This window comes from Rousettus aegyptiacus, unplaced genomic scaffold (genome assembly GCF_014176215.1).
Source record: "Rousettus aegyptiacus isolate mRouAeg1 unplaced genomic scaffold, mRouAeg1.p scaffold_m13_p_14, whole genome shotgun sequence".
Lineage (NCBI taxonomy): Eukaryota > Metazoa > Chordata > Mammalia > Chiroptera > Pteropodidae > Rousettus > Rousettus aegyptiacus.
In genome coordinates, this window is record NW_023416289.1 from 13,602,108 (window position 1) to 13,628,116 (window position 26,009).

The 26,009-nt window shown below is 45.1% G+C and overlaps 2 protein-coding genes across 10 annotated transcripts in view; both read right to left on the reverse strand.

Moving 5' to 3' along the window:
* Positions 1-12,253, reverse strand: part of NFATC3 (nuclear factor of activated T cells 3) — a 92,910-nt gene extending 80,657 nt beyond the window's left edge. For 2 of the 3 annotated variants that reach the window (XM_016164343.2, XM_016164353.2), the window contains exon 1: positions 11,849-12,253. In XM_016164343.2, the coding sequence (XP_016019829.2) occupies positions 11,849-11,951 (103 nt within the window). In that variant the 5' untranslated portion in view covers positions 11,952-12,253. The remainder of the gene's footprint in view (positions 1-11,848) is intronic. The other variant, XM_016164337.2, reaches the window with a different exon arrangement.
* A 5,153-nt stretch (positions 12,254-17,406) lies between these two features.
* DUS2 (dihydrouridine synthase 2) overlaps positions 17,407-26,009 on the reverse strand; it is a 34,933-nt gene continuing 26,330 nt past the window's right edge. For 3 of the 7 annotated variants that reach the window (XM_036231449.1, XM_016164301.2, XM_036231453.1), the window contains exons 10-16: positions 25,553-25,639; positions 24,069-24,237; positions 22,031-22,152; positions 20,579-20,728; positions 19,359-19,446; positions 18,156-18,229; positions 17,407-17,952 (exon numbers count right to left, since the gene is read on the reverse strand). In XM_036231449.1, coding sequence (XP_036087342.1) covers positions 17,715-17,952; positions 18,156-18,229; positions 19,359-19,446; positions 20,579-20,728; positions 22,031-22,152; positions 24,069-24,237; positions 25,553-25,639 — 928 coding nt within the window. In that variant the 3' untranslated portion in view covers positions 17,407-17,714. Of the gene's footprint in view, positions 18,060-18,155; positions 18,230-19,358; positions 19,447-20,578; positions 20,729-22,030; positions 22,153-24,068; positions 24,238-25,552; positions 25,640-26,009 lie in introns of all 7 variants that reach the window. The other 4 variants (XM_036231450.1, XM_036231448.1, XM_036231451.1 and 1 more) reach the window with 3 other exon arrangements.

Below are 26,009 nucleotides of genomic sequence, written 5' to 3' on the forward strand. Positions count from 1 at the left end.
TACCCTTCCCCTTTCTGCCTAAAAGCAGGGCATAAAATTCCCTTCATAAAAGTGACGTCAAATTTTCATTTATAAAGGTGTTCCCTTTCTAGTATCAGGAAAAGAACTACTCTTATCTGCATAACAAATCTTAATAAACAACCCTATTTCACACATTTCCTAGTCACTTTGCCACAATTTACGCCCTCCAGAAGCCTAAACTCCCCTTTTACTTCATCTAGTCTCTTCTTCACACATTTAATTCTGGTAAAATAACATATAAGCCTCCCAGACTTTGCACAGTAACTGGCACACGTTATTAAATCGACTCATCTTCTTCTTCTCCCCACCTCCAAACTTGCTCTCCTACCACAACTGACACAAACCAGAAAAACAGAAATAATCCTAGCCTCCTTCCTCTCCTTACTCAATTGATACCATCAAGTCCTATTAATGTAGGGAGGAAGCAAGAGAATTAAAATGTGAAATCAAGCTACATTCAGAGACTCCAATATGCTGCTCAGCCCTGCAGCCAAACCACAAGGACACCTGCAGAACAAAGGAAGATTTCTGCTAGGATTGCTAACAACTCATTTCCCACACCAGTGAGAGGGGAAACAGGAACAACAGTCTTTAAGTCTCTGCCTTAAACACAAATAAAATAATTCATTCCCTATGGCTAAAACCATAGCAAACCTAAGGATTAAAGGTTGGGAACTGCCAGCAGGCCTTTCCCGCTATAAATTCTTCTCCTTCACCACCATATACCCATATCAAAGGAAATGGGTAACCGAAGTCTTTAAACTGTAACTCCAAGTAATTAAAGATGATATATAAACTGGATCCCCCATACTCAGTTTTTTTTCCTTGTCTTGGGTTTTTGACTTTGCTTTCTCTAGTCTTTGCTTTTCCTTTTCTTTAATAAACTTTCCTTTTCACCCTAACTTTGGCATGTGTGTTGAATTATTTCTACAATCTCCACCAAAGAACTCTCTTCTCTCCAGTGCTGGGCTTGGTCTCCTCCGACTTGGGGAAATTTGCCCTGTTCTGTGTCACTATTGATTTCTTTCCCCTAAAATTCTCTCAGCTTTATTCCCACCTTGCCACCTCTATTCCTCTGCCCTATCATTTCACAGATACAACGTTTGCCCCCATCTCATTCCTGTCTTACTCAATCCATTATCAACAGATCTAAACCACAAATCTGGCATTCCTGTCCAGCTTGGAATCCTTCAATGGCTCCCTGCTGTCTTCAATCTAAAATCCAAACTCCTCATGCTACAGCATAACAGGTTCTCCATCTCCAGTCACATCTGGATACCAAACTTGATCTTCAACCTTTCCAAATTAAAGGACTATGCCCTCTAACTTATGGCCTTGAGTGTGGTCATCAATGGGGCTGAAATGTATTTCCTACCTTATCTACCTAGGAAACTCATTCTACTGATTCAGCTCAATTATGACCTATTCTCTGACCTCTCAAAGTTAAATTATTTTGTTATTTACCTTCTCAGAGGGCCTTCTCTGTATCTCTGTTATTTACATGTCCACTCCAATAAAATGACACAATAAATTTTATTAAAATATTGAGGTCCCTTTCCTCTCAGTCACTATAAGATATTATACAAAGTTCCTGCCAGGTTTCTACTTTCTCTTCTTCGTGTATATCCTTTTATCTTTTAACCCTAGTTCCTTTCGGACTAGCCCAAAGGCAAAGAGTAAAGTAAAACTTAAAAGCATTTAAAAAGTACTTTGCTATCTTTATTTTGAAAACCAGGACTGGCTTAACTAGATGATTCTGTATGCTCCTCTATGTCTTCATGACCATCTGATTCTACTTGAACTGTGTACAAGGAACATGAATTTGGTGTCCCATATAGCCCACTCACCAGACACCAAGCTCACTACTCAGAGAAATCTATTAGCCATACTTCATCCTCTGTCTTTCTCTACACTTATAAAGCTCCCCTGTCCACTACCAAGAACTCTGACAAAGCAAGAGAAAAAGCCAGTGCCAAAAAAATAATTATATAGTAAAAGTCTCATTTACATGTTAAACTGCCTCAACTGCTAGCAAACTGTGGATAGTAAATGCAGGAGATTGTTTTGGTTGATACCGCACAGGCCACACACACCCCAACCTATCCCACCCCACACAACATCTATTTTCTCCTTCCTCACTAACGGATTTTCTTCCATGTATCCACTCCTCTCCCATGCAGCCATGTGCTTCAGGGAAAGCCAATCACAACTTCGGGCCAAGGGATGGGCCTGGCTAGCTAAGAATAATTCCATCAGTCTTTACCAGTGACTAATTTAGGAAAGTAACCCAATTTTGGTCAGTGAAATAAGAGGTTAAGTTTGCTGTAGGCTTCTGGAAAAGTCCTTCCTCACTTTTCCAGAAAAGAACCATGTGAAGCCAGTGTTGGTGGCTCTTTCCTTTCTCCTACCGAAGAGCAACAACTAATATAACTATTTGCATATGTTTAAACTAGAAAATTTAAAATAATACCATTTCTTTCAAATAGTGATCAGTCAATATCTACTAGGTAATAACAAAATAGCCTTCATGCCTTTGCTCTGAAAAGGGGAGATCAGTAAAGCTCAGAGACAACTGGATATGTGTAAAAAAGAAATAGGTAGTAAACAAAGAGAAGCCCAACAGGCAGTGCTGACCTTGGGAGATAAAAATAAGTGGCAGATGGCAAACTGATCAAAATATCAAGGAAAAAAATGTGTCAGCACTAGTGGCTATAGAAGGTAGAGCAGTTTTACTTGGATTCTAAATTCAATCCAAATAAATAAATAAATAATACTCATATACCTTTTAGAACATGTGAAAGCAAAATGTTAAAAAAAAAAAAAAAAAAAAAAAAAAACCTGCCCTAACTAGTAATTTAGCATTTTTTAAATTCTGAACGTTTCCCCTATTTAAGTTGAGGGCAATTTTGATGACAAACCTAAAAATGCTTTCAATTTTAAATGTGAAGTTCAAAATAGCCTGCAAAGATCACAAATCAGACCCTGATCAGCACAACTTGGGAGGCAGTTTCCAAACAGAAAGCTCAAATTCTCAGTACTTAAAACCTCAAACTACATGGCCACTTAACCTCCAGATCCACAATGAACCAAAAAGCCCCAAAAAGCCAAACTGGGGTGCCTCACAGTTAGCTGTGCAGTACCCTCTATTGGTCTGGCTGTATAACTACTACCATTTAAAATTTTCCAAAGCAGACAAGGAAGTTAAGGGGCACCCCTAAAGCAGCCATTTTGAGCGAAAAACAGAAAATCTAATTACAGGAACACAAGTGTAACTTGTAAGCCCTAGCTCTCAGATATGTCTTAGTCCAAGCGCTTGCCATGAATACTGGCTTTGCCAAAGGAAAAACTGAATATTTCTGTAACAAACTCTTTTTGGGAGTAGTGAGGCAAGAGGCATAGTAGAAAGAGCCCAAGTCAAAAAACCAGGGTTTAAAAAACAAACAAACAAACAAACAAACAAAAAACGAGGGTTCAAAAACAAACAAAACAACAGGGTTCAAATACCAACTCTCCTACTCTCTAGATGGTCCATTCTATCTGCACTTATATTTCCTCTGGTATAAAATGGAAATACCTACCTCTTCAGGTTATCATGAGACTTAGAGATAATGTATATAAAAATATCCTGCACATAATAGGTACTCAATAACACTAAATTGAATATTTACCTGACAGAACACAAACAAAAAAGAAAGTTACACAAATGATCGAAATTATAGTCTATGAAAAACAACTCTAGGATTTTCAAGCAGAAATTAAGCAATTTAATGGAGAACAAAGGACTAGGAGTCAGAGGTCCTGGGTCTCTATTTTGCAACTAACTAGTTAAATGACCCTGGGCAAGTAAATTTAAATGGACGTCAATTTCCTCTCTTATAAAATAAAAGGACTGAATTAGCCTGAACCTATTCTGTGCTTTATAGCAGTCACAAAACTAGCAATAGAAACAAATCTAGAACCCAGTCCTAGAGCTTAGTACTACCTCCAAATAATGTTTCAAGACAGTTTCACAAAAGAGAAGGACTTTGAAACAACAGGTGGATGGCAGAGGCAGTTCAGACAAAACGGTAGAGGGAAAGGTTTTACGCTGGAACCGAAAAAATATGAATGATGATGAACTTGATATTAATGCACAAAGATATATAAAATAGATGGAGAACAATGAAGAGGCAGGTTATAGGTACAAAGGAGCAGAAATCGAAGATAACCTTAGCTGTGACTTTCAAAACTGAATATGGAAGAATTAAATATGAAGAGAAAATTACAGAAATCCAAACAGGAGGTGATCAAGACTTGACTTTGCCCATAGAGCAGAGAGAAAGGGGGCAATACAACTCATTTTCAGGAAGTGGCAAAATTTAGCAACTAACCAACCCAATAAAAGACAGCAATAAGCTAATTCAATTTAAAATATAATTTTTAAAACATGTATTAAAGAACTGCAGACATGGGAAATATGGCTTAAATAATAAGAATGTCTCAATGACTAAACAGTTTTAACATAATCAGAACTATGAAACCATCTCCTAGAGCTGTTTCTCAAACTGATGGCAGTGATCTATTAGCGAATCGTGACCAACAATTTTTCAATATAATGAAAAAGAAAATGTCAGGGTAATGCCATAGCATAAAGGCAAATACTGTTTTTATCTGCAACTTCTATCTCAGTTTTCTCTGTATAAACATGTACGCTTATGCTAGGTTGAAATGTTAAGTATTTCTTACTCTGCATCTTGGTCAAAAAGGTTTCAAAACTTTGTATTATGAAAGTTTTCAAACAGAGAGTATAATGAGTCCTCATATATCTATCATCTAGCTGCAACAAGTTCTGACTGTCATTTTTTTCCTGAATGTCATTTTTAATTGAAGAACCTTTACCAAAAGGAAGTGAAAACTATAAATAAGTGTTGCCAGCAGAGGAAATATCAAGTTTCCTAAATTTCTTACGTTGCAATAAAAAATTAAAAGTAGCATTTAGATAACTTTCGATATTTTTCCCAAAGACTTTCCTTAAAGAAAGGACAAGGTTAAAATTTGTATTCCTTTAGTATTCAATATGATTTCACAAATGGCAAAATGTAAGATATAAATTTTGGACCTAGTTTGCTCTTAAATGTTCACAAATCAAAAGAATTTATAGGTCTTTATATTTTTGTGAGTTAATCTCTACCAATATACAGATTAAAAATCTAGTTTTAAAATTAAGACTAAATTCTCTAGTTTCATTTCATCATAAATTTAAAAGTTCAAGTGAACTGACGATACTCAAATATTAGACCGGATAAAAGCAACATGATCGAACACTAAAGTGTTTAAAAATAATTTCAAAGTCCTTAAATTACTAAACGATGAATAAATTTTTCTGACCTCATAGTTACTATTTAGAAAATATTTTTAAAATTAAAAAAATACCTACTCAAAAGCATGAGATCAGTTTACTTCCTATTTATGTACACCACTAATTCACCTCACTATCCCACTGCTAACACTACCCAATCAAAGAGAGAAATGGGTTTTCTAAATCAGACATACAAGTAATTTTTATTTTCTGTTTATTTGTTAAACCAGTTTTTTAAAATTATATGCAACAGCTAATCTTATTAACTTCATAATTATATTTTTTAAAAGAGAACATTTTTCCCATTCTAATCTAGCACCTTAAAGAGCTTTTAAATGTCATTTTTAAACTTTGTTATGGAAATTTTAAAACATACACAAAAGTATAGAGATTATAATGAACTCCTTTATATACTCATCATCTAGCTTCAGCAATTTTTTAATGTCATTTTTTTCCTGAATGTCATTTTTATTTAAAAACTTTTTTTATTTTAAAGCAATACTAAAAAATATTGACATTTAAGTACAACTCACAAACTGTCCATTAAAGTGTCCTGACCAATGATTACTTTCATGGAAAAAAAAATGCTTTTAGAAATATTTTTATATATGACACAAATCAACATTATTGAAAAAGTTATAATTTCAAAGCTCATATAATCCTCTTTTCTAATTAAACAGCAAAGCTGATGAAAATGTAACACAAGACAAATAAAATTTTATTTTAAGATATTGAAAGCATATTTTAAAATATTAAAACTCTCACCTGCTTGTGTAACATAAGACATAACTGAAACTGTACATTTTGTAGGAAATAGAAACTTCAAGTTACTTCTCCAGTATATGTGGGGTTTTTAAGCTTTCATAGACATGTAGCTTCCTTATGCCCAGGAATACCAATGTTAACCAGAACTATCCCATTTGATTAAATTTCAGCTACGAATTCAAAGACAATTCATAGACCATACTACAAATCTTATAGGTCCCATTATTCCTCTCTTCTAAAGAGTTTACCAAATTGAGGCAAGCAGGTAAGAGTCATGCAATATAATTATATAAACATTACCAGAAATGCTGAAATACATGCAGACCCATGCTATGTTTGAGCTAAAATTATGGCTGTTAAAAAAGCTTGTTCCTGCTTGCAACTTTCCTAACCCTCCCTGAACAAACTCACTCTCCTCTTAAATTCCACTGTTACTTGAACCTCATATGGCATGCCTGGGCAAATTTGATGACTTGGATTTTGTTTTAGAAGCCAGGCTTACTGCCAAGTCTGCTGTGTCTACTCCCCTGACCCACCAACACAGCTTTAGACAACACCTCCCTTATTTATGTTACTGCTGTAAGCAAACTACTGCTTACTATCAAATGAGGCTCAACCTACTCAGGTTTCCTATCTCTTAAGAGTAATGCAATTGACTACACTGTATTATGGCCTCCTCAACCCCACCTCTTATTTAAAATAAAACATCACTCTATTTAATCATCAACTACTCAATACTAAGAAGGAAAATAAAAGACATATTAAACTTCACCATCAGTAACGATTCACCTGCTCTTAAAAGGTTTCCATTTTATATATCAGTATTTTACTTATTACTTCCTCTGAAGAAACATGAATTCCACATTTTCTGACTAAAGAAATGTCCTTATGATCACACTTCACTGAAAAAATAAATATAGGGCAAAACTCAAATGCAGAGTTTGGTATATACCTTCAATAAAAATACAGTTTTAGGCAAAGTTTACTGGATATTGCAGAAAGGTAAATCATAATAAGTTGATTCTACAACTTCCTCTACATTAGTATCTTAAATGCTTAAGACATTAGCCTTATTAGACCCCCATGATATCTTGGTCATGTACCTAATACCCAAGTTTTAATTTTTATATCAGCTAATAAAACTACTACAGTATTATCTCTACTAATAGTTTAGAAGATATGCCAAATTATTCCTTCTGTATTGACAAATGGGAAAACCTAAGAAAACACAGGCATAGCAATGCCCTTACAATGATGAGGTTTTAACAAAACAATATAACAGGGAATTTTTTCCTTGATTTTTCCCCATACTCACTAAAACACATTTATTCACTAATCTTCATCACAAAATTCTACTAGCACCCTCGGTAGTAGCATCATCTACTCCTATCAGGAAAAGTGTCAAAGAAGCAAAATATTAAATTATTCTTCAAATTAAACAGTGAAATGTCACTACTAACTTAATCACCTAATACATATTCTTTCTTACTGCATTCAAGTCTAAAGAAAAATCTGACCTATGGTATAAAAAAAAAACAAGGCTCAGCAGTATCCAAATCACCCTTTACTGTACCTAGGGTACTGTACAAACCCACCATTAAATTTCTACAGGAAACTATACATGCAACTTCCCCTTTTTCATACTGATTTAAATAACCAATTATACTTAATATGGTTAGCAAATCAAGCACCTTTCATCACATGTACTGAGTCAGTAACAACTTAATTCAAGAGTAGAAAAACAATGAAAAGCAAATGAACTTCAGTACTTATATTTAGTAAGATATAAGAAAGTATGTAAATTTGAAAATAATAATAGAATTAAGAGGATAAAATAAGAATGTCTAAGAAACATATTCCAACTCATCTAAGGGTTATATGACTGGCTCACCAACATGTTTTAGTTTAGTATACAGAAAAGGACCTCGAGGAGGATGTAAAAAATAACCTATCATCAGTTTTTTTCAGTGTTCTTTTTTTTAAAGAAATGTTAACTACCACCACTTAATGAGCACCACTGGACCAAGGACTGTGCGAAGAGCTTTAAACATATTACCTCATTTAACACAAGATAAAACAAAAATGTTGAGTAACAAATTATCTATAAAAACTGAAAAGTGAGAATACAATTATCTAAGAAACAGTATATTATAAAGAACCTATGAATCAGATCTCCAAGCACAAAACAAAGTAATGAATCAGATCTCCAAGCACAAAACAAAGTAAAAACACTACAGAGTAAAGACTAGACAATGATCTAGGAAAAGTTCCTCAACTTTACATATGAAAAAGTTGGGTATTAAAGTGATATCTGACAAAATTACACATACCTTATCATAAAGTAAATTTATTACAGAAATACATATTGTATCTAAGATATTTCTCCCTTTTTAAAAAGCAACTAAACTACACACAGTACAGCACACTCCCAGGGACTCTCATTCAAGACTAGAAAGTCAATATTTAGTAATGAACAAACTCTGAGAGTGAAATTTTTAATTTGAAAGTAAAGATTATTATATCATTAAACTAAATTAGAAATATACAATCAGTACACTAAAATAGAGCACCTTTATAATGGCAAATTATGTTAATAAACGTTAAACATTTGCCAATTTTAAATTCTCTATTTTGAGGTGTATCTTCATTTTGAAGCTACGTATTCAGTAAAAGCAATATTAAACAAAATAGTTTGATTCATTTTTAACTGGAAAAATCAAAGCTAGCACTGTCCTCATAATAAATTAAAAAAAAAAAAAAGCTAGACTCAAAATTCTTAAATTTTCTTTAATAGGAAAAATCTGAAAACATCTCAGTAAGGAATAACCTTAAAAAGTCAGCCACATCTCAATAATTTTTAATTTAAAAAAAGTCAGTCACAAACATAACTGACATTATCAAGTGTCAAATCATGTTATCTAATTTGTACTTTAACAAACGTGCTTAGGACATTCACCAAATTCAGCCCCTTGGCTTGTCTTTAGTCTTCATCCTCTTAACCACTCCTCCCTAAATATTTTTCAAAAATCTTCTGTATAGAAATTGATATGTGATACAAGTATCCTCGAATCTTTAGAGATGGAAAACCCACAACCCAAAATTACCAAGATCTGCTGTCTGATGGATCTCACTAATTAAAGCCAAATAACTGAAACAAGTTTCATCAACTTCCTCTACCACAAATAAGTGAGCACTGACTCAAAACTTAAGCAGTATTTATTCATTAATTCAATGGGGCGCCTACCATATTAAAGGCACTGTGCTAGGCACAACTATAAATAAAACATAGACACTATTATCTCTGCCTTATGGAACTTCAATTCCAACGAGGAAGAAAATCCCAAAACAAGTAAAAACATTGATATAACCCAATACTGACCTGAATTCTACCAAGCAATTTTATTCTTATGGCCCACTTTACTGCATATTATTATCCTAAAACCATGTCAGTTAATCCATTAGTTGCTTCAAACTACACATATTATCCTTATTAAAATGAAAACTACTTTTGTGAAACAGTAATTTTGAAACCTTAGCTTTAAATATACACTATATCCTTCTCAATAGGATTTAAAAATTAGCTGCTAGGTATTCACAGCACCACTATTGCCAGTAGCCAAAAAGTAGAAACAGCTCCAATGTCCATCAATGAATGAATGGATAAACTGGGGAATATATAAAATAGAATGTTATTCAACCATAGAAGGGAATGAAGTACTGATACATTCTACAACACGGTTGAACCACACACTATGCTAAGTGGAAGAAGGCAGACACAACAGGTCACAGATGTAGGTATGCATTTATAAGAAATAATCAGAATAAGAAATTTCATAGAGACAGATTCCAAGTCATGGACTGGGCTGCCAGAGACTGGGGGTTAGAGGGGGCATGCGCAGGAAGAATGAGGAACAACTGTTTAATCGGTTCAGGGTTTCCTTTTGGGGTGATGAAAATGTTTTAGAACTAGACAGAAGTAGAGGTTACACAACATTGTGAATGCACTAAATGCCACTGAATCATTCATTTCAAATTGTTTATGTTATGTATTTATTTTGCCTTAATTTAAAAAAAAATAGCTTCTAGAATATTTTTTGTAACAAAACTGCTCAACTTTGTGAATTTCAGGGATAAATCAAATTTCAAATCTTAACTCCTTCTAGACCCATTTCAATATCAAAATGTTTTTTGCACTTTTTAGTATTTCTCATAGGTTTTAAATGTCATTCAATATTTTGGATGTACAAAAAATTCTTATTTACATGATGATACTCCTTTATTACTCATGTTTGGTTAACACCTTAACTGATACATATTTGGTACAAAATGTGTTCTAATCAAGTTTGTGCCCAATAAGTTTGCTGACATCACTGCGGGTGTTGTGACAATTTGCAGCACATTAACTGTTTATCTTCTTTATAATGAAAATACTCAAACAAGTTGTTTAGATGTTGTTAAATCCCAATAATCTAAGTGCAATTCAATACCACCCTCTCCAACATTCAGTCTGCCTAGTAGCACAGTTATTTGGGTTATGTGCCCCCTCCCCCATTTCCCACGCTCCTTGTGGAACCTATCTTTTTTTGTATCTATCATAACACTAAACAGTACCTAATAGTGCCTTTGATACAATAGGTATTAGAACGATCTCAGTGAAATTGAAATAAACGCAGCCAACAAATAACTACTGCAAATTATTTATGTTGAAAAAGACATCTAACATATAAAAACTAAAAGGGCTGATAAGACAAAGACTGCCCAGAGAATCCTTATGCCTCACGTTCAGATACGTTTTTTCAATGTAACTCTACCGAAGTCTGTTAACATCAATATAAACATGAAGTAATTCACCTAATACCCGGAAAGAATAAATAGGGATTAGCCTTATCCATTACCCTTTTGAAGTTCGCATGCATATGTAATAGGGAAAGTGAACTTAATGAAGCACAGTATTCCAAACCAGGTCACAGGAGAGCTTTAAGTCCCCAGCCCGTTTCTATTTCCTGATTGGTCTGACCTCCAAGCATTATGGTGCCCAGTCTTCCCAATTCCCGTTCTCTTTTAAAACATCTTCCGAGGTGAGCTTTTTAAAAAATAAAAACTGACTTCCAGAACTTTCTAGGAGATTTATGAATACGGCGAACCACTTTCTTGTAATCTTTCGAAACATTTTGCTCGAGAAAATAAACCTAGTTTTCAGAAAGTTCCGTTATGAGTTACACTTCGAATTAAATGTGGGCCATAAACTTGCACAAGTGGAACTTTAACACGATAACATTACTCTCGCAGCAAAGCAGATTTAACAGACATGTGCGCCAGTTTTCGAAGCTCCTAGAATGCGCATCTTTCAAATAAAGATTTTAAAAATCCAAGTGCACTTACACTTTACAGGGACACTTTCTCCACACCATTCTGACCAAAGCAGCGACAACCAGACGCCACTTGGGCAGCGGCCCCGACCCTCGGCCTCCCAACCCCAGGCGTCCACTGCCCACAGGCGTCCTGGAGTCGAGTTCCCCACTAGTTCGTTTCCAGCCAAGCCCGCGGCCACTTCCACGTCGCTTCGACCCACATGCCGCCTCAAAGATTTAAACTCACGCTTCACTCATCACACGCACGCACACAGACCCGGGACAAGCAAGGGACCAGGGAGAGGGCGAGCTCGTGCGAGGGAAAAGAGGAGCAGACGCTCCACCGTCCGGCCCAGCCCGGCCCGGCACCCACCTGCAGGCCGCGAGCCCGGGGGCGGCGGCGCCGGCGCCCCGTCCTCGCCAAAGACGAGTTTGAAGTCGAGGTCGTCGTGGGCGCCACAGTTTGCAGTAGTCATCGGCGTGGCCCAGGGTGCTGCGGCTCCTCCTCACGCGGCGGCGGCGACGGCGGCGACAGCTCCTCAGCGCCGCTTCATGCCGGGCCGCGCCGGCCAGGAGGTCGCGGCTCCGCGACAAACTTTCCGGGCGGGGACCACGACACCAAGCGTTCCGTTCCGAACTCAAGAGCTGGCCGCGCGGCGAACCTTACCAAGAGCCACCGCCACTGCCAGTCTCTGGTGCCTAAGCCGACACAGTGGCCGTAGCCAACATTCCCCGCCCCGCAAGCACCACCGCCGCCACCGCCGCCGCCGCCGCCGCCGGCGCGCTCCCGAGCCGTGCAGCGCGCCCGACCCCGCCCCCTACAGCGCGCCCATCTGACCCGGCCGCCCATAGGCCACCGGAGCCGCGGGCTAGTCCGATGGCCCCGCCCACTCACCAGCCTACCGCGTGACTCCCCCTCCCGGAGAAGGAAATCACGTAAATATGCAGAGCTGGCTAGCCCCGCTACCCATTGGGAGTTGTAGTCTGGCCTCTAGTCCCTTCCCAACTCCTTCTAAATCAGGCTCCCGCACGAAAGTATGATGTCGATAGTCCTAACTGGGTTAAGGAGCCCACCGCCCGCCAATCTGAAAATATTCCTGGGTGGAGCTCAAGTCCACGAAGGGGCGCCGGAGCACTAGGGTTATAGGTTCGGTTACGCAGTACTGAAGGGTCACTTCGTTTGGCTGGTTTGGGGAGGGTATCAGGGTACCGGAGGATTGACGTGAACGCCACTCACACTTTCATCCCACCCCACCCCTAATGTCGGGGTCTCGAGAAGTGGGGACCGACGAGCCTCCAACTAGCGTGGGACGGGGGAGATGGATACGTGGGCTGCACAAGTCCCGAATCTGAGCTCGGAGACGGGTCCCGCGCTTCTCTGGCTGCGCCTTTGTCTGCCCAGATGAGCCGGCCTGGCAGCTGATGCCTCGAGCACTGCTGGTGTATTCGAGGCCTCAGGAAAGTCCGACCGGCAGGATCTGTCCCCTGCGAGAAGTTGGGAATACTGAACCGGAAAGTTCGTTGTGAACTCGACCCACTTAGGGACCCTGACCTATGCATCCATGAGCAGGAGAGATTGTGATACCCGAACCGAGTGGCTGTTAGTGGGGAGGAAGTGACACTGTATCTAAAGTACGGTTTTTGCTCTTGGCCCCTCCCCAGGCCTATCTTCCCCCGAGAGCACCCAAGACGCGGTCTCCTGGGGGCTGAGATGGAGCTGGTGCCCGGGAACACTGAGCCTGACTTGTTTACTTAGGGATGCTCCAAGGCGCAGGGTTGACCGGGAGCTGGGAGAGGCCTGAGAGACCAACTCCCCTAGCCCCAGACCCCGCAGGGCGTATCATCCCTACAGGCAAGTTGCTGAGAAACCCAGGATACTGTGTCCCTCTCAGAGGCTTGAGTTAAGGTCCAAGGGCCCAGGCACGCCCTACACTGCCCACAAAAAGCCCTTGGGAGAAGAGGGCAAGGTGGAGCTCCTTGCAGAGATGTCTTAATATGTGATACTTGAGCTACCAGGGAGCCCTAGGGATAGCCTAACTAGGTCTTAGGTCAGGACAGGGAACGTCCAGAGCAAAGGAGACTTTTATCTTGGATTGGTTCAACCCCGAGGTCAGAAAATTTTTCCTGCCCAGGGTTCTGTACCAATACCTGTTCTGGACCTGGGGATGTAGAGGTAAATTAGTCTCCCTTCAGAGGTGGGAGAGAGGAAGCTAGCAAATCTATCATCACCATGTAAAGAGATCAGGGAAATGCCAGCTCAGAGAAGGTTCATAATCACCTGGCTACAGGTCCTCCACAGGGCTGAGTATGAATTGGAGAGATGAGCAAGGGATGAAGAAGATGGTTCCAGAGAACAGATTTCCAAAGACTTGGAGACCAGAAAATACATGCAGTGAGCAAAAGGCAAAGGCTGGATGAAAGGACAGAGTACTACAGGCCACTGCAAGATATCTGGACTTTATCCTGAGGGCAGTGGAAGCTACAGAAGGGTTTAGAGCAGGGGACGTCCATGTTCAGAATTCTAGATGAATCACTGGATTGGATTGGGAGAAGGTTAGAGGCAGGAGAGGATAACAGTGGTGGAGGAGAGGGAGCAAATGGCATTAAGTAGGTATAACATCTTCCAAATAAACTGTCCTGCCTTCAAAGGATCTCTGACTTTGAATGGCTGAGTATGGAACTTAGAGGCCAAATGGTACTAACTTAGCAGGCTTCTGCCCCAGGCAGATGGCTAGCCTGCCAATTAGTAGCACATGTAACATGACCCTAGTATAATAAAAGGCCCCAGAAGGTTAGCCAGCTCACCTCCCCCTCCCCATAAAACAATGCAGTTTCAGGTTGTGTCTCCCTGCCTCCACACATACATACCTCCCAGGTTATCACCTAGATCAAGAAAATGGACCTTTATCTTGGCCTTTCTGCCCTCTAGACATGACTTTACCTGAACCAGGGACTCAGCCAGCCAGGCCAGGGGGAAGGTAAGAGGGAGACCCTGGGCCTGTCAGCCCCACTGCTAGTAAAGAGACACAGAAGCTGTAGATGGCTTTAAAAATTCACCCACTCATCAACTGCTCAGTGATGCCGCTGTGTTCCCAGCCAATGTGCACCTGGAGAAAACTTAGAAGGGGTCAGATCTAGGGAGAAATTTCTGGTCTGGAGGAAACTGAGAACCCAATGTAGAGTGATAAAGGTTGGGGCAGGGGTGGGCACCAACTTCAGGAAGAGTGTTACCACCTTTCTAAGAAAGGTAGCAATGGCTGGGAGCTCTACAGGCTGTGACACTCCCCCACACACCAGTATATGAACTCTCTCCACCCCTTTTCCTCAGCTAGGACCAGGATCTCCCCCATGAGCTCTTCCTCAGGCCAGCTCCAAAGCTCTCTTAGATGGCAGAAGGCCATCTGACTTGCCTCCAGCCTCTGAGAGCCCTGTGAAACCAGGAAAACCAGGGGACCAGTGCAGTATACAGAACCCAGCTGGGCTGCCTAGTAGAAAAAAACTGCATGGGTCTCTGTACAACCTCCCTCCTGTATAAATGCCAGCCAGGCCTGAGATTTAGGGAAAGCCATCTATTTCATCAGCTGCCATAGGCCTGACTCTGAGCTCCCATGGCGAAGGCTCTCCTGCGGCCTCTGAGCCATGAGGTGGTACGACTTAGCTGAGTCCAGCTCTCCTTGTTCCACATCAGAGGAAACAGGACCCTTGGAGGAAAGTCAGAGTTTAGAAAGTTCTTCCTCTCTATACCACTCATTTCTCCTGCCCAAACTCTTGTTTTTGGTTCTTCTTCAGTGCCTGCTCCCCATCCCCATGCCAAGGCTGGGGTTAGCATTTTATCCTCGAATGCTAAACTGAGGAGTTTGGGCTCAATCCAGAGGACAGTGGAGAGCTGTGGTACAGTTCTGAGCACAAGTGACACCTGGAAGGAACTAAGTGCAGGATTGCAGGGGTAAGAGGTTCCCCCACTCATCTGCACAAGTCAAGTCTTCTTGCTGTGGTCTTTGGAAGACCTGTCACATTCTCTAGCCTTACTCATCCCTCCCTCTCACGTTCATGTCAAAACTATTTATCCCCAAAATGTGATGAGCTAAGAGTTAAGTCCTCAATCCAGGTGGCTGGAATGGATGGATAAGTGTGGTGGCCACTAGTCCAGAGAGGGGTTTGGGTGTCTGAGTGGCCTTAGTTTAAGGTGGGCATGATGAGAACAGTGGGTGGAGCTTTCAGAACTGACTAGGCCCTCCCAATCAGTACCAGGTCTTAGGCAGGTCACTCTGATACCAGGGCATGTATCACCGAGGTGTGTTAAACTGAGACCATATTTAACCGGGATATTTATCAGACATCTTTAGTCATAGAACATGCACTAGCCACTCCTCACCTGCTCCCCTGTGAATGGCCCTCTCCATAATGCTTTTCCTGGGCCCTCAAAGTCCCCACACTCCAGACTCTATCTTAGCAGCTGACCTCTACCCCTGCCTCTCCTCTGTAGCCCGGAAATGAACCTGACCCTGCCAGAGAAGGGGTTTCCCCAGAAAATCGCAATGGTAGGCAAAGAGGGCTAAGGACAAAGCCCAGTCCAATCATGGAAGAAGTGGATCTTAATTCACTTAATGCCTGGCCCACACAGGGTCCTCCCACAAGCTCTGACTGGCTCAGGATGTCTGGGGGTCTACTCAGGTCTCTCTGTCTGCCCTTTTCCAGTCGGGGTATGAGGAAAAGCAAAGGTATTTTCACTGAGAGTTTTTTATAAGAAAAAATCAGAAATAAATTATGCCTAAAGCTTGATGGCTGAGGCTGGACTAAGCCTGTCACTCTCCTGGGTGGGGCTCCTTCTCCGGGACCACTGGTCTGGGCAGTTAGGGCAGCCTCAGCATGGAGTGACCCCATTAGCCACACAGTGAACTATCACAGGGCTAGCCTATTTATCCTCCAGCCAGTTTCAAGCAGGCAGAGAACAGCTGATCCCATTCTCAGAGGAGGGCCCTTGCCCCAGAGAGGACAAGAAGTGACTTGCCCAAGGTCAGATAGCAATGGGCTCTAGGAGGCCACTGGTAGTGCAGTATCCTTATTTGCATAGAGAAGAGCAATGTGGGTGCCTGGAGGGGCACCTCCAGGACTGAGACAGAGACCTCTGCCCAACCCTTGACTCAGGCCACAGGGCCAGGGGCTGCTGGCTGGCACAGGGGCCTTACCCTGGGGGAGATGGGAAGAACATGGCCTTGGACCAGAGAGGAATCCCTCCTCCCCACAGAGCTTGAAAAAGGGGAGGAGAAGCCACATGTTTACAGCTGAGGAAGCAGGGGCGGCACTGGGCAGGGACCTTTGGTCAGAACGCCCCTCCCAGTAAGCGGGGGTGGCCCCACAAGTTGAGTTGTGGTAGCCGTTTGTTTGCTTCTTACTGCCAGGAGGAAATTAAAGAGAATCTGCCACTTCCTTCCGGCCCAAACGGGATGGTGGGGGTGAAAGGGGGGCAGCGGCGTGGGCGGGCAATCTCAAGGGCCCCAAATTGTTGTGATCAGCAGTCTCCAGTATCTTCTAACCCGAGCAAGCACCTCAGGTCTGAGCTCCAGACAGTTGAGGGTCAGGCCCAGTACTCCCATTCACCTGAGCTGGTCCCTTACTGGGGCACCAGATAGCCTAATCATCGCCCCAAACCCCATATCACTTCTCATCAGGAAGGCCAACCAACTGATGGCCATTGCCTCAGCTTTACCATCAGTAAAATGGGCTTCTTGGGCCTTCCTGACTCAGCTCAATCCAATGAGCATTAAAGGTGAGATACCCTGTCCCCTACTTCCATCCAGACCCATAAGGATAGATAAAAGGTAAGCTTTAGGAAGCTCCAGCTCTGCACAGAGCATAGGAGTAGAATAATTATGCCAGGCCATCAATCCATGTGTGAAGATGATCAAGGCTAAAACAGCCAGACATGGGTGAGGGTGGAGGGTGTCTTTATTGCACTGTACCAATGTCAGGTTGGGGAGGTTCCACCTGAAAAGCCCGTTCTCAAAGAAAATACTGAGGTCACTGGGAACTTGGCCCTGCCAATCAGATCTACCAAAGGAGAGGGGCACTCTGGGCACCCCTTGTCCCATGTTCCAGGCTGATGGCCCAGGCCAGAACCTCTTAACTCCTGTCAGGCAGAGGCAGCAAATTGTCCAATAGCCCTCTGGTTCATGCTCTGTACCTAAGTCATCTTAGGGCCAGGCCCATGGGGAGGATCACCAGGGTAGGGACAGTGGTCACCAGCCTTCCAGAGAGCTCTCTTTACCACTTCCCAAGGCTACAAAGGGCTTCTTGCACAGTTCCCCAGGCATTGCTGGCTCCTGAGCTCTGGGTCCCCCAGGGTCTTGGTCAGGGGCCTCCCACTTGCGTTTGTGCAAGGAGGTGCTCACCTCACCCAGCCGACCCTCAGGGAGGCCCAGGCTCCTCAGACAGACGATGGCTGCAGCCTGTTCCGCCAGTTTCTTGGACTTGTCCCTGGGCAGATGAGGGATAGGGGATTGAGGCAGATGGACACACAGATTGCAGGACTAGAGGCTGTGAGGTCCGACTTTACAACACCCTTGGCACAGATTCTGAAAAAACTGAGGAAGGGGTCATCATCCAGGGATGCTACTAGCAGGGTACACCATCTCCCAACCTTCCCAAGCCAGTGCTAGCCCACTGATGAGGAAACTCACCACAGGGTAGACTGGTACTTTTGCTCAGCAACAGTGACAACAGAACAGAAGAGGCGATCCAGGGGGCGTTGAACCTGGTACAGAGAGAGCAACAGAAACAGGGATGGCAACATGAGGGGAAGAGAAATGAGCCCTGGAAGCCCACCTGCTGGGGTCACACTGAAGGCAGAGAAAAGTCCTTCCACCTAAGTCAAATGAAAGCTACCTGTACCACATGCTCCTTCCCAGCAGAAATGTCTGGTACGTTTTCCAGGGAAGAAAGGTGGATATACAAATAGACAATGACACTGCAGCATGTCAGAGGCATTCTGCCATGCACCTACACAAAAGACCATCAGAGCCCTTAGCTGTGTGTGACTATGGAGTGTCCTGACGTCTGGATGGGCCAGGTCCCCCAAATGAGGAGTCCACCAGATGGCAAAGGGGTAAGAGGGGACCAGGATTGGGGCAAAGACAGCATCTGGCAGAGAGACCAGGTGATAAGGCAGAGCAGAGAGCTGAGTGGATGACACTTAAAACAGAAAAGCAGGCGGGGTTGGGGCTGGGGGAGTCTCGTGGTCTATGCTGAGGTACTAGGGCTTGGTCCCAAAGGCACTGACGAGCTGATGAGGACCTGAGCAAGGGAGGTAGAGGTCAGATTCGCTTTGGAAATGTCACCCTGGCAGAGGAAGACACAAGGCCCAAAAGGTACAAACTTGAAGGTCAGAAGTCCAGTTCAAAAGAGACAGGGCAACCTAAACAAGGCATGGCCATGGGGATCAAAGGAAGTTGAGCACTCCTATCTCAAAGTCCACTGAGGGGCCCCGTGTGTGGAGCCCAATTCTGTGCCCCGTTGGCTGAGGCCTATTCCAAAAACATGTCTAACTTTTAGGTTTGAGCACCCTTTCCTAAGCCTGTTGGGCTCTTTCCAGAGACAGCTCCCCTGCCTAAGCAACACCACTGGTAGCCCTTTACTTAAGTCACTAGTTCCGTTTTATGAAAGTAGCCACAATTAGACAACAGGCCCACTGTCAAAGGAAAGGCACTATCAGCAACTAGCCCAGCCACCAGTAACTGCTGCACACCGAAAGAGGGCAAAGCCAGGCTCCAGCCAAGAGGTCTGGAGTCCAAGGTACGAGCTGTGGGTGCGCTAGGGGTGATGGCACCAGTTGTGGGAAGGCTGTGGGGCGGGATGCAGAGCAAGCCACACAGCCAGGAACTCACGGTTTCATATACAGGTTGTGCCAACTTCTCCCTCCGGCACCATTCCAGCAGGCACATCTTGGGGGTGATCTGGGGTGAGTATGCTCTCCTGGAAAAAGGAAAAGGAGTCAGGCCCAACGGCCATCGCCACTCCATTACTCAGCAGGGGCCCCACTCAGTTCCGACAGGAGCTGCAGGAACTGAGACATTACACTGCTGCCCAAAGTTCCTGTACTATTCTCCTGACCTCCCATTTCTGTCCTACCAGCAACTTGGGGCCTGCGTTCTACCTAAAGGGAAGATGGGCTTCACCATGCTTAGGGAACTGGGGTGGGAAGTTAACTCCAGCAGTCTGAGCTCCAGCCTAGAGAACAGCCTTTGACAGCCAAGAAGGAAGGTCCAGTTTGCCTCTAAAGACAAGATCAGAAGGAAGTGGACGAGGTTGAGGAACACAGGTAGCTATACTATTGTCTCAGGGATCTAGCTTACACCCACCGAATTATGTCTGCTGAGGGTCAGAATGATCCACTGCTGCTTTAGACACAGTAGAATCTGGTTTCAGAGTCAGTCTGCATCATGTTGCAACTTCCCACCAGGAGCTCCCCCTGAATATGACTGCCCAACAGCTGTTCCCACACCCTCCCTCCCCAGCCCTTACAAGACAAGACTGGCTTCTGGGCTGGGCCTGGGGACCTGAGAAAGGCTCAGATTCCAGATTGCAGAGGACAAGGATGAGGGCCCCAATTAAAGCTGAGTCACAGTCTGAGGTAGTAATTCGCCTAAGGCTACTTCTAGCTAGAGAAGACACCACAGGGCTGGTAAGGAGCAGCCAGTGTGGGCGGGGGTCACATAGCCAGATAAAGATTAGGGTCTCACTGCTGCTGGAGAGTCTCTTGCAGGCAGCTCCTTCTTCAGGGCCAGGGAAAAAGCATAGACTTTCAGGGACAGAAGGAGACAAATCCTCCCATCCCAAGTTGTGGGAGGGGCTGATGAGTGAGGGCAAGAATAGAGTTCAGTCACCCTGGGGACAACATGTCCAACCCTGAAAGCGCTGTCTGGGCTTTCGGGGACTATCTTCTCCAAAGTGCTTTCTTTGAGTTGTTGAAAATTGAGAACAAGGGTACAAACCATAGTGAGCTATGGTCCGCTTGTCGTTAACCACATACAACAGCCAGCTTCTTGGCCCAGGCCGCCCAAAGGCACTGGCCCTAGCCCAAACTGAAGCCAAGCTGGAGACGTACCGGTCAAATTTGACAGCCATCTTAATGACATCGGAGGTGTCCTGAGCTGGATCCGCTGCCTCCTCTGGGGTTCTGGCCAAGAGCTCAGCCCGCCGAGCATCCAGTTCTCGTGTGGTCTCCTCATAGAAGGCACCAAGGCCAAAGGCTTCACTACGGAGAGACAAGTAGAACAACGGGAGCCTTTAAGGGGAGGCAGCATCTAGGAAACTACTGCAGGAGCCCAGGGCCCCACCCCTGAGGAATGCCCCCCAACACACACCAAACCACTGGGACCTGGCCATCAGAACGTACCTTCTACCCAACCCTGGGTTCTGCCTGGAGTGGCAGGTGGACAGTGAATGTGGGCCCCAGAGGGTGGACACTGGAGGGCAGGCAGGGCTGGGTGGAAAGGGTTCTAAAGGTCACCTCCACCACCCAACCCCAGCTTTTCTTTCAAGGAAGAGCACACAGGCAGGTATCCCCAGCCAGCAGTGAGCGAGCTAACCTAAACTGATCAAGCACCGGAGGTATGCATAGCCACGTCCTCATGTGGGCCCACGGGCGGAAGAGACAGAGGCCTGACCACTGAGTGGTTCTCCACTTCCTGCCCTGGCCACACGCAGTTAGGCCTCACCTAAATTGAGGTACCACCCAGAGCTACAGTTATAATCTTGAAAATTATACTCCTGAGCTCGCAAGACACCTGGGTCAAGCTGGGTAAAGATTGGTGGGGTAGGGACAGAACCAACACCACAAACCCAAGATGAGGAGGAGGGTTCTGACAAGGCTTTTCTAGGAAGCATCTTGAGGGCTGGAAGACATTGGCGAAGATGGATATCTGGAGGTGAGAGTGGTTCATTAAGGCTTCTTCAGAGGAGGGAGGATATAGACAACCAACATGTGGGGGAGAGAGTATTCAGGCAGAAGACCCAGTATAAGCACAGATCCATGGAGGTGGGAAAAAGCGTAAATAAAGAGCTATGGGAGCAGGCAGGAGGTCAGGTTGTGGGGGGCTCCCAATGTCAACCACCTGAGTTGGAGCTATCCTAGGTCTAGAGGAGCAAGGGGTGGCCTCTCAGACGGCAGAGTGATGGGCTGTGAGTGCAGGCTCAGGCCAAGGGCTCCATTCTGCAACCACAAATCTCTTGACAATTGGATCTTGGTGGCATGGTGTATGATAGATCTGTTACTGGAGAAGCCCCTTCCTCCCCAGGATTCCCAAGCCCAGCCCTTACATTCCTCCGTCCAACTACTGCCCTAGTTCCCAAAACTCTTGCTGCTGAGGATCACTTCAGGGATGGAAAGTTCCAAAGCTTTGAAAGTACCCGCCTTCTGCAAGGTAAAGCTGTAGCACCACCCCACTCCTGCACATCAATCTCCAGAAGCTGTGTCACTGGTCCCCTGGTAGAGTCAGCCTAGGGCTCAGGGCTAAGCCTGGGAATGTCTGCATGGACAGCCCGTTGTCCCTCTCACCAAATTTCCTGGGAAGACTGGGCAGCATGAAGCAACTTTCCCTGGGGTGACTCCAGCTGTTCTCGTAGCATCTGGCACAAGCAGTACTTGGTGTTCGTGTAGTGGTTGTCATACTGCACGGCCTGAGAGAAGAACTGACATGAGCCCACCTGCTGCCCACCTGGGAGCCCCTCCTGCTTCAACCACCACAGGCAACCATGGAAGACCTGCTGGCAAGCATCTTCCAGGGCGGGGAGAGGGAAGAAGCCAAATTCTGTTGTGGCAGAACCAGCCCCGGAACAAGGGTGAAATTCTTCTATTCCTTCCAACCACGGTGGGTACCTTCCCTTGCCACATCTTAAATGGCCTGTCTCCAAATTCCCCTACATGGTTAAAGCACAGCCCCATCTACCAAATATGTTCACACATGTTGTCACTTCACTGAGCTATACAAGCGTGAGGTTCAACTGTCACCACTACTTCACAGACTGGGAAGTGCAGGCTCAGGGAGATAAGACGACTGACTGCCCAGGGTACCCAGTAAGAGCCTGCCTGGCCCAGAGTACCCAGTAAGAGCCTGCCTGCCTGGAGAGTGTTGGCGAAGGGTGCCCAGCCCTCCAGAACTCCCTCTAACCCCTTGGCCCCTACACTCTTCTAATATTACCTCTAGGCCTATGTTTTCAGTGACTGGGAATGTGCCATGGCACGCTCAGGACAAAGCAGGGATATGTGAGTAAGCCCTGGCTGGCAGCAAAGCTTTGATTCAGTTTATTTGAAACAGACAGCACCTGGCTGGACCAGAAACAGCCCCACCTATGCTTGAAAGCTACTCCCTTTCTCCAGGACGACACACACTCTTGAGAAGCTGCCAAAGGTCAGGCTGAGCACGAATGATAGCATCACCTTTCACCCAGTGAGCAAGCTCAGCACAATTGAACGTGCCCTCTCTGCCACAGACTTGCCAGCCTGAAGAGCTAGACAGCTGACCTGAGCTGAAGCAAGCCCCCTTGCCCTCGGCTAACCCAGGCCACTGGAGAACCTAGTGGTCACCAACCTGCCCAACAGGACACCCAAAACCAAGGGATTAGGGCTGTAGCATCAAACCAGAAATATTCTAGGACAGAGGCCACACAACTCTGGACACAGGCCTCAGGGCCTCCTACCACACCCAGCCTGCACAGCCACAGGGGACACACACATGCCACGGTAGTCACAACTGCCTAGGCATGGCCATGGCTTGAAGAGCCATCTGGACTCTCCCAACCTTCACAGGAGGGTATAAGCCCCAAAACTGAAGAGGAAGGTGGAAGTCTGCTCTGGGTGAGGGCCCAGGCCCAACTCACTGAAGAATCTGAGGACCACTCACTGTCTCTACCTACAGACATGCACAGCTGATCAGAGTCCCACCAAATTCCAGGGATGTGCCGAAGCAACAGGGCAAGTGAACTTGTCAAAAAAATTCCTTTACAGAGAAATGCCCTTGGCACTACCATCAAGCTCCCAGTAAGAAGAAAAGCTATTCCCTAAGGAGAGTGTTAAAGTTTGGCTATACCTTAAGTCAGGGGTTAAAGCATGCTGGGAATTAGCAAGATATGATTTGGACTGATGACCAGGTAAGAAGTCTCTATGGAGATCGTCTGTCAACAACAGCAGCTACAATGGCTCCTCCTGGCTCTGGCTGCTCTGGCACCAACCCATTGCATGGTGTCTTCAGTGACACAGACCCCATTATCATTGTGCATGTGCATGTATGCGTGGGGGGTGAGGAAGAGATCATGTGTTTGGGGCCCCAACAGCATCCTGGATCCAGAGGTCCTTGCTATGACTCCACACCTTGGAAGCTTTAGAAGGAGGTGATTAGGGGTGCACCTCCCCAGTACCCTCTCTTCACATCACAGCCAGGGAGGTTCAATGCTACATGACCAGAACTGAAAAGAAAAGGAGAAGAATGACAAGGGCTGCTTGCTGGCAGCTGGTTGCTGGGGCCTCACCCAAAGCTTTCTGTAGGAATGTGGCAGACAGGGAGAAATGTTTGTTTCGAAAAAGCACAGAGACGTACGTATCGGATGTACTTCTGCATGACCTCCTCCAGGGGCCGCAGACCCTCCTTGAGAAAGATGGATGGGTTCCACATTGCTGCTCGGGCCACCATCACTGAAGAGGCTGCTGTGGCTTGTCGAAAGTCCTCGATGTCCAAATACTCTTGGATATGGTCATGAGATCCTCCACTGAAAGGCAACAGGGGGTTGAGAGGTATCCCCATTCTTGTCCCAGCATTTTCAAAAAAAGGCAACTCCCAGGTCTGCCTCACATTAACTGTGTGGCTTTGGCCAAGTCCTTCAGCTGTGCACACTTCGGGAGACTGAAGATTCTCACACAAACCCCACTATGGGGTCACGAGCACTAAGTGAGATAATATAGGAAAGCAGCCCAAACCATGCCAGGCACTTAATAAGTATCCTCAAGACTTTACCTTCCTTCTACTTCCTCCTAAACTGTGGGTAAAGCCAGCCTACATGTGAAGACACGGGTCTGTAAGTAGATACTGGGATTACAGGAAACTCCCAGGCTGGAACACCTATATGCCCACTAAAGGCTGGGTCGAAACCCTAGAGAGGGAATAGGAGCACTGGTGACCATGAGAGGAAGGAAGGAGACCCAGTTTGGTTGCATTTTCCTTCCTGCCACCCTGCAGCCCCAAGGGCCCCCTTGTAAACTGCTGTTTACAGAGACAGCATTGGGAGGGTGTCGGAGACAGAGGAACCCTCAGGTGGCAGCAGTAGCAAGAGTCCAGGGTCTTGAATAGCTCTCTCCTCTCCAAACCCGTAAAACTCCTTGGCCTGGGGAAGGCAGGGCCTGGCCACCGCTCCTACCCTTAGCCCGTCCCTCCCTCCCTCCCTCCCTCCCACCAGTCAGGTGAATCTGCTATCAAGGCTTCAGGGGTTTGGAATCTCCCTACTCCTATCCTGCCATCAGGTTCTGTGCCACCCTTAGGTATAAGGATCAAATGGACTTCCCACTGGCCCACACAGGCCAGCTCCCTGGGGGCAAGTGGACACCAAGCCTTTGGGCTGGGTATCTCACATATGCCAGTCTAGGTTCCTGGTCCCACAGCTGCCCAGAATGCTTGTCTGGGCTCTAGACTATGACCGGCCTCATGACTCCCGAGCCATAGCTCTTTGTGCTCTGGTTTGAGCCTCCTCACCCTACACCCTGCATATCTAACTCTGGTGTGATATCACCTTCTCCTAGGCCTGCTTCAGCAGCCACCTTCTTACTCTCCCTGTGCCTTGAACACTCCTACCCTCAACCTAACCTGGGCCCCTAGCTACTGCACACCTTTACCAACTACTCACCAGAGGTCGACAGACTTGATAGGCACTTGTCAGCCTTATTCTCAACTTCATTTTTCATCTTACCCTTTATTTTCTTTTCCCTTAAGGTCATTTTTTAATGCTATCTCCTTCCATTTTTATATGCCAGCTCAAATCCCTTCTGAGTGAGGTGGGCATAAAAAGTAAATGATGAGGAAGGGAGGTTTACTTGGCTATGACAGGAATGGAGAGGGTTTCAGCAATAGCTCTGATGGCTTCACAGCTGACAGGGTGTTGAGGTCGCTCCTCCCGCTTCCTTGAAGATAAACAAAAAAGATGAGGCTGAGGGCTGAGTGCCAAAGGCTGTGTCACAGTTACACAGTTACCTTAGGCAACTTAACCTTACTGTCCTCCCTAGTGAACCTCAGGAAAGTCATGTGGCCATCAAGGACAGGAGTATGGCAAGTCCAGCTCTTGGAGGCCTGCAGGTGAGGCATGGCTGCAGAGAGCTGATGTGGGTAGCCTGACTCCCAAGGTCACGCTGCCTTTCCCTGGCTTCCCCTCACCTCTGCTAGAGATGAAGGATAATGCCATAAGAATGCTGCCCCTACTGTCCCGGTCCTGCCCTCCCCAAAGGACTGGGAACAGCTGCCACTGTTCAGACTGGCCACTCCCACACAGCTGCC